This window comes from Dermacentor variabilis, chromosome 6, assembly GCF_050947875.1.
Source record: "Dermacentor variabilis isolate Ectoservices chromosome 6, ASM5094787v1, whole genome shotgun sequence".
Taxonomy (NCBI): Eukaryota; Metazoa; Arthropoda; class Arachnida; order Ixodida; family Ixodidae; genus Dermacentor; species Dermacentor variabilis.
This window is the reverse complement of record NC_134573.1, coordinates 162,216,951-162,225,103: the sequence shown is the minus strand read 5'-3', so window position 1 is coordinate 162,225,103 and position 8,153 is coordinate 162,216,951. Positions and strand designations below refer to the sequence as shown.

General features: G+C 43.9%; 1 protein-coding gene across 1 annotated transcript in view; it reads right to left on the bottom strand.

Annotated features, from left to right (window-relative positions):
* Window positions 1–2,971: 2,971 nt before the first annotated feature.
* Window positions 2,972–8,153, bottom strand: part of LOC142586346 (uncharacterized) — a 59,302-nt gene continuing 54,120 nt past the window's right edge. The window contains exons 29-32 of the mRNA XM_075697596.1: window positions 7,562–7,707; window positions 6,739–6,880; window positions 4,340–4,450; window positions 2,972–3,286 (exon numbers count right to left, since the gene is read on the bottom strand). Of these exons, the coding sequence (XP_075553711.1) occupies window positions 3,167–3,286; window positions 4,340–4,450; window positions 6,739–6,880; window positions 7,562–7,707 (519 nt within the window). The 3' untranslated portion in view covers window positions 2,972–3,166. The remainder of the gene's footprint in view (window positions 3,287–4,339; window positions 4,451–6,738; window positions 6,881–7,561; window positions 7,708–8,153) is intronic.

The following is an 8,153-nucleotide window of genomic DNA, read 5'->3' as shown; positions in this document are numbered from 1 at the left end:
GCAGCAAAGCTTTCATGGTATCCTATACGTTCTAAACATGGCGGTTCATCTGCAGTTCGTGAGGCTTATCATCATCTCTGTGACTAGGGAACACATACGGTGGTACAGAAAACCAAGTGACGCTGTATCCGCAAAGAGAAGAAAAAAAAATGGTGACGTCCTTTTAGTGGTTAAAGGCGCGAAATATATATACACCCGCCGTTGTTGCTCAGTGGCTATGGTGTTGGGCTGCTGAGAACGAGGTCGCGGGATCGAATCCCTGCCGCGGAGGCCGCATTTCAATGGGGGCGAAATGCGAAAACGCCCGCGTACTTAGATTTAGGCGCGCGTTAATGAACTCCAGGTGGTCGCAATGTCCGGAGTGGTTCTCCACTACAGCGTGTGCCTCATAATCAGAATGTGTGGTGGTTTTGGCACGTTAAACCCCACAAGAATATATATATATATATATATATATATATATATATATATATATATATATATATATATATATATATATATATATATATATATATATAGCTTTTAGCGCACAAAGCGATGCAACGAAACGCGAGCCGTACGTGTGTCGCAATCACACGCATGTACAGAGTTCTTTGCAGGCCAAAGAAAGCCGTCGGTGTGGAGTGGTGGTCGCATCGTCGCCAACCCCGTCGGCCAGCGCAGCGGCACGGAGCCAACCCAAAATGATCTGGCAGTTGTAACTGACCTTTCACTGTTGACTGTACACTGTATCCACGAGGAAGCAGACCTTGCAAGCGCGACACCAGGACACCTCAGGCAAATTTTGATGAGCAAATCAGCACTACGCATGAAGGGGTGGTATAACAACGGACGAACTTTACCAGCGCGCCTTTCCGCGTACTGAGCGAACTGCGCTGCATTGCATTTGAACTGATAGCGGCGTGAACACCCCTTTTAGCGGGCACTGCAAAGGAGGCATTCATTCTTAAATAGAAAGTGAAATAATCAATTTCTTTCCTCGCCACACGTACATAAAATTCAATAGTTTTACTTTCTTTGAATAAATGCAAGCTGTCTCTTGTTTTTAATGAAAAAAAAAAAGGTTTTCTTTGAGAGTCTTTCTTCCCTCCTCACCTAGTCACGCTTCAATCGCTGCTTCCGCAACCGCCCTTGCTGGTGCCGGTGACAATTGGCTTTGTACTGCTTTTGGCCCGAAGCTTCGCGACCCATTCTAATCGACGTAGCTGCACAATCGCAGCGCCACACTTTCCTTCAGTATATATATATTTTTTTATCAGAAACAGTAATGGTGACAGCACCAAGGCTTGCGTAAGCCCTCCCAAGAGCACGTTTAGAACAGCTTCCACCCACCGTATCATATAACTTAGAGGCTATGGCGTTGCGCCATAGAGTTATAGCGCTGCTGAGCTCGAGGTCGCGCGATACCGGCAACAGCGGCCACATTTCGATGCGGGCAAAATGTAAAAGCGCTCATGTGTTTTAACCTCGCGTGGTCGGAATTAATCCGCAGCCCCTACTACGTAGCGTCTCAGTCTCAGACTTTTCTGACACGTAAAACGTGAGCATCATTAAGAACAATTTTCCGAACACACTTGTTAGCCTACTAGAAAGCTCTTGAGGGCACGCCCATACACCCCGAATGTAGCTGGAGACTCGTCAATTCTTAGCGTACTACCTGTTGTTGATATGGTTGGTTTATATTGTTCATGATCGTATATGAATTCCTGAAGTGAATGAATGTAATTTGACTGTATGAAGGCGACACGGACAGGCCTAAAGAATCGGGTCGGCTGTACCAGGGGCACAGCCGCAGTGGTGTGCGTGAAACGTCTTGTGTCAGCTTCAGACAGGCGCATGGGCACTCGGGTACAGAAATGACGTGACCAAATCTACGTGTTACATTCATTTACGCATTAGAAAGCTTCCATGCCTAAATAACTTAAGCTATGGCTATACATAGTGATCGTGTTGCGGTCTTATTTTGCAATCGTGCGTGCTCCCTATTTGTACTGAGCTACAGCTTGCTTTGCAGAGGGTGTTTGGGCATCATGGTGAAGGGATGGTCCCCGTTATCGTGGTGCCCGAGACTGCCCTGAGCAGCTCAGGCCTGCCGCAATCGCATAAACGGTTGCGGCTTCTGCGCTTGCCTCGATCTCCCGCGCTTGTACTCGCTAAGGAAAATGAACATGTTCCATCGTGATCAAAGGGGTTGGAAATATATCTGCCTTGCTGCCCGAGTTTCTTCACGCTATTTCTGAACTGCGCGTGTCGACCGAAGGAAAAGACATAGCCGAGCAAGCATAAAATTTCTGCAACTAATTGCGACCTTGTAATAACTTCCTATGAGCACCGGTATGAGGGATGAATGATACCTGCTATGGCATAGTGAGCTCTCTCCCCCTCTCTCTCTTCATCCCCATTCCCCCTTCTCCCAGCACAGGGCAGCAAACAGGACCTGCGTCTGGTTAACCTCCCTGCCTTTCCTGTCTTCTGTTTCTCTCTCTCTCTCTCTCTTTCTCTCTCTTTCTCTCTCTCGAACGTGACCGTTCCTGCTCGAATGGACAAACTTACTGCCGAGTTATCTCCAAACGCCGAGCGAGAAGCTAAGTTCGTTCATCTTCGATTGCATCATGCGTGGCGAGACAATGGCGTCATCTGCGCACGTGACACATGCGTCATCGAGTAATGGCTTATTTCCTCTATCACTACTATATCAAAGGAAGGCGCGTTAGTAGTACGGTTGCAGAGAATTAAGCGACATAGTTTTAACACGTTTTAGTGACATGCGGCTTTAGCAAGCGAACCCCTCTGACCGACTTTAAAGACGTTTCATGTTAAACTCCTCCGACGAATTACGAATTTAATAATTACGAATTTAATAATTAAAGAATGAGGATTGTTGAGCTTGAGTGAGCTTGGTAAGTCTGCACGATCAGTCCACAGCACGTGCCCGCAGACATGTACCAATCCACACGAAACTACCCGTAAATAAGTAGATATAAATTTTCACTTTTTTACTGCAATCTCGCGTTATCAAACAGAATTATGTCGCGTGGCAACCCAAGTGAATAAAGAATCAAACCAATGGAGCTCTGAAAATTGCCATATAGAAAATATATTAAGGGTGAAATGCTAAAACGAATTGTACAGAATAAAACATTTTAGGAGACCTAGGCGAAGTAAATCATAAGTTGAGTATCTGGCGACTTTTCTCCCGCATGGCGAACTTCTGAACTTTTCCTGACAGCGTCTTCGGGAATGTGTCGACGAACAAGATGTACCTTGGTATCTTGAAATGGCTCAACTGAAAAGACAAGAAAGCATTTTCAACTGAGGTTAGAGTTGCCTTCTCTTATCCCTTTGATTCGAAGGATGATGATACACAGAAAAGAAAATGTACAAGTTGGTAGAAAAACAACAGTGCAACGAAGATTAGGTGTAAATGTATCAGTCTACGATCATGAACTGAGCAAACCAGGAAACTTCTGTTTTAATGCAAGGTAGGCGATTTCGATGCAGAGTGATTTATTTTTCAGGGCACGCTCGTTATGATCACAGCAAATGCTTATCTGTCCAACGCCATCAGCCACTCTAACGTTTTTGTCTAAGCTACAAAATCATTAAAGGCCTGTGACAGAAATCTCAATTCCTGCACAAGAGCAGGACTTTTTTTTTAATAAGGTAAATATACTTGCACAGTAAATCAGTATGAAACTGGTCGTTGAATCTGGAGCCGTCACGCAACGTTTTATTAAGTTTGTCCTAAGTGGCATGCCGGGAATGCAGAACGGGTGTGAATGCCAAGGACTCTGTTAGTCAGGCATCCTGAGAAAAGGAGGAGTTTCAACATACGCGTGTACATTATGTCCGAAAAAATGAATTCGTGTTGCGCATACTTGCTTTCCGGAAAAGACTTTCTGGTCTACTGCCGAAATGGGGCAACGATGAGCGATCATGCGTGTTACGGTACTCGGTTTCAGGGATGGATATCTTAAAAGTTATGCTACGCTCAGAAGCTCTACTATATATTACTCGCTGACTTTATTTAGCGAAAACATAATACGTAAACTGAAGTGATAGAAAATTGTTACTGAAACATGTTTAATTGGCCAGTAGGATATGGTTATTTGTCACGCGAGCCTGCATCGTCAAGCTCAGCTGTCCCAGCTAAAGAGACAGCAATGTACTATCTGCCATATGCGATTTCCCAATTTCTCTATAGCCTAAAAAGGAGAAAGATCAGTTGAAATAGTTGGTTCAGTAGCATACCTTTATTTGAATTTAAAAGAAAAACAGCACGTAGCTCAAATATTCAAATGGAGGAAGAGTATAACTAATGAAATAAATTGTGACGCACTTTTCCTTTGCAGAAATTTTTGATGTCCTCTTCGGTCGTGTTGAACCCGGGTTTCAACATTATCCAGGCACAAACTTCTTCGCCCATTCTTTTATCGGGAACTCCAACTACCTGCGAGCAGTAGCAAACAAAATTCTATTTTTAGAAACATCCCTTACGTCGGACAGGATTTTACGAAGAATTTGGCTCCGTAAAATTCCATGGACCAGCGGGGTTAGTGTCTTCATGGCTGAAAATTGGTCTGTCGTTTTTGAACGATAAGCCTCAAATATTTTAGCGGTTCCACGGAGAATATATAAGTCCGCAGTTAGGGATATTGGTTTGTTTTGAATCTATACACGGGGAATTACATGGGAGAGCTTGCCAAGACTGATAATATATGAAGCATAAGATTTCTAGCGTCCGTTATCTGTGACGCTGGCAGCTAGATTATATGGACAAGCAATGAATCAAAACACATTTTCCACCAACAAATTAACAGTGGGCAACGTAATTCACAGTGCCCATGTGTAGGGAAGGAACATGATCGGTCATTGTTGAGAAGGTGACAAGACTACTATAGTCATCTGAAGAAGCTTCAAACTTTTCCGAAGTAACATTTAATGGCTATAAATTTAAGGGGAGATGTGGGTCAAAAAATCGCATTGATGGTTAAACTATATATATATATATATATATATATATATATATATATATATATATATATATATATATATATACTTTCTTGTATATTTGACTGCAAAATGACGCTTCAGTGTCATATCTTCATGCGTAAAAAATTAAGGCGTTTCTTTCGTTCAGAAGGCTGCGAAATACGATTATAATCAAGGCATGGTAGCCGTAGAGGCCTCATTTTTGCTTTCATGCTCGACTCATGAAAGTCACTGTACAAGTTTTGATCAGGTGTTCAGCTTTTCTGACACAATAACTAGCTAGCACTAGCCCTGACTCAGCCGGCGCCTATTTGCTGTCCAATTTTCGCCAGTGCTCGATCGGATTCACGCACTATTGGGGAAATAACTTCTATAGATATACTGTGGTTCAGCAAAGGCCACAAAGAGTTCGAGGAGGTTCTACAGGAACTGGGCATCCTTACAACTCCAAAGTTGATTCTCTCTGAGCAGCCAGACAGACCAGGTATTAACAAGAAGAATGAGCACCAATATGTTTGTACTTGGTGTTGCCACGCACCTTTGCGCACATGCACAAGGATGCGTGGAAGTAAAGAATTGAGGGCTTATTGTAGTCGGCAGCAACATGGTCATGTGCTTTACAGAAAACTGATTATTGTTCTTCTCAATAACATTAGTCGGCAATAAGTGTTTTTCTGACATGGCGTGGAACTGACATGTCGTGGGACGAAACGTCACAGGTGGCAGCGCCCGCAGCGGTGCCGAATTGTGATGGAAACACAAGGCAGGAAACAACTATGCTCACTCAGCACGGCTGTTGACTACCCTTTGCAGAGCTTGAACTACAGGCGATCAAGACGGCACTTAATCGACGGGAGTCCTCCTTTCCCTCTGTGGAGACGGTGTGTGTGTGTGCACACAGACTGCAGATGTGCTAAGGCTATTCTCCGGCTTACAAGAATAAGCAATCACATAGGGAAAAAATCGCGAACGAAGCTGTAACTCTGGTTTGGGTGAATTGGGTACTAAGCTACGTCAGTAACCAAGGCAACGAGGCTGTTCATGCGCTGGCGAGCGAGTTGATGCGCTACCACCCTTCTGGCTCCATCCTACCCGTATCTCCGCACCTCTTCCCTACACACTACCGATCTTCCCGCACCCCAAATTAGGCTACACAGCCATGTCTTTTGAATGAACTTTATTCATTCATTAAAGCTAATAAACATTTTTGAGCTTACTTGCAATTATTTGTCCATAAGCAGTAATATATGCTATATTATAATACTCTCCTGTGTTCCGCAAACCTTGCACAAGAAAGCAAACTTTTCGCATTGGAAGCGGGGAAAAAAAAACAGACATGATACGAAAAAAAAAGAGATTCTAAAATCGAAGATTGAATTTTATATTATGCAAAAGGTGCATTCAGTTAGCTTGTTTGCTGACATAATTGGATCACTGAAGCGCATCTCCTCGTAAATAAGCGTGCATAACTGCTTCGAGAAGCTCTGTTAACCATAAAACCATGCACTGTAGTTATCCATCCATATCTTGAACGATGTACGCACGTGTGCATCTTGGATGCTAACACACAGCGCATCTAATGATGCACCCGATGGTGCAAGAGTACACTGACTTTTTGCCAAGATCGCCTTTCTTTTTTCTTAGCATCGAGCAAGATATCTTTTTTATTTTGTAAAAATTATTTTGATGCACATATACACCACACAGTCACATGCAATTGCAAAAGTGGCTGTTTTGGTAGCTCACCTGCACTTCTTCAACTGCTGGGTGGCTGTAGAGGAAATCTTCAATCTCCTGAGGGTACACGTTCTCGCCTCCGCGGATTATCATGTCTTTTATGCGACCCATGATGGACACTCTACCGTCTTCCGTCATCGAAGCTTCGTCCCTGCGTCGAAGACGTAGATTTCACCTCCGTTAAAACGCTGAAGGCGTTAGTGTGTTTAGTTGGACGTGTACGCAGTTAACTACTTACGTTACCGTACCATTCTGACGCTGATCTAGTAAACAATATTTGAATTTACAGTAGCGACTGGTGTGCTCCTGTCTTCAACTAGGATGCGTTACAAAACACTCTTGTACTCGTGAAAAGAAATTCGCTGTAGATTCAGAAATGCGCCAACATTACGTCGCACTACTTTGAGGTCCTGGATTTATGATTTAAGCCGCGCGCTCACCAAATTACAAAGTGCGTGTCTTGAGCTCACTGGACATACGTCCTATTTCTTCCAGGTCAGTTGCGTCACTGTCAGTTGAATATATATATATATATATATATATATATATATATATATATATATATATATATTACAGATTCTGTCGAATTGCGTATTACAATATTGCGCCAAATCATACAATTAGGAACCAGCGACACCTGGTGTGTAAGGTTATCGTATTGTACAGTGTGGAATTGAACATTTGCCTCGATTATCTCTCTCCCCTCGGTTTTCTCTCAGCTTCGAAACTTTTCTCTTGGCGCAAGCAAAGGTGTTGCTTCCTACTGAAGCATACAGATCCATCGATCTCGGTGCATTCCGCTGTAGAGGGAAAGAGCTCGACGGCTACTCACCCAGTGTGATACCAGCCATTGCGGACAGCTTTCCGCGTGCTCTCTTCGTCGTCGAAGTAACCCGCAAAAACCAGATAGCCTCGGGTGCACAGCTCACCCCTCTGGCCTGTAGGCACGATGTTGCCCTCTTTGTTGACGATTTTCACCTTCAAGTAGGTTCAAAACAAAGATACACGTCATTTGCATCGGCTGCAGAGAAGACGCTGCTTGAAACATTGTAAACTTGCGGTGCAAGACAACGCAGTTGCCGCGTTGGATATTACTTTCGCCCAGGTTGTTCTGCGCAGAAAATTGCAGCTGAATCTTTCCGAAAACTTCGCCAGCGCCGCTTCTGACAGAATACTGTATGGTTACGTCGCAGCCTTTGTGGATCTACGCAATATTGCGGATGTGACCGTGCTACAGGAACAAAACGAGAACAAGGTGAAAGCAGGATCCAGCGTTTCGACAAGTGGACTTGAAGAAGACACGTCCACTTGCCAACTTGTTCTCGTTTTGCTCATCGTCTTGAATTTCCATCTCTCGCCTTTCCCGTGTTTTTCCTGGCGTGCCACAAGAAGCAGTTCACTCCGAGATGCCCACGGGTGGTAAA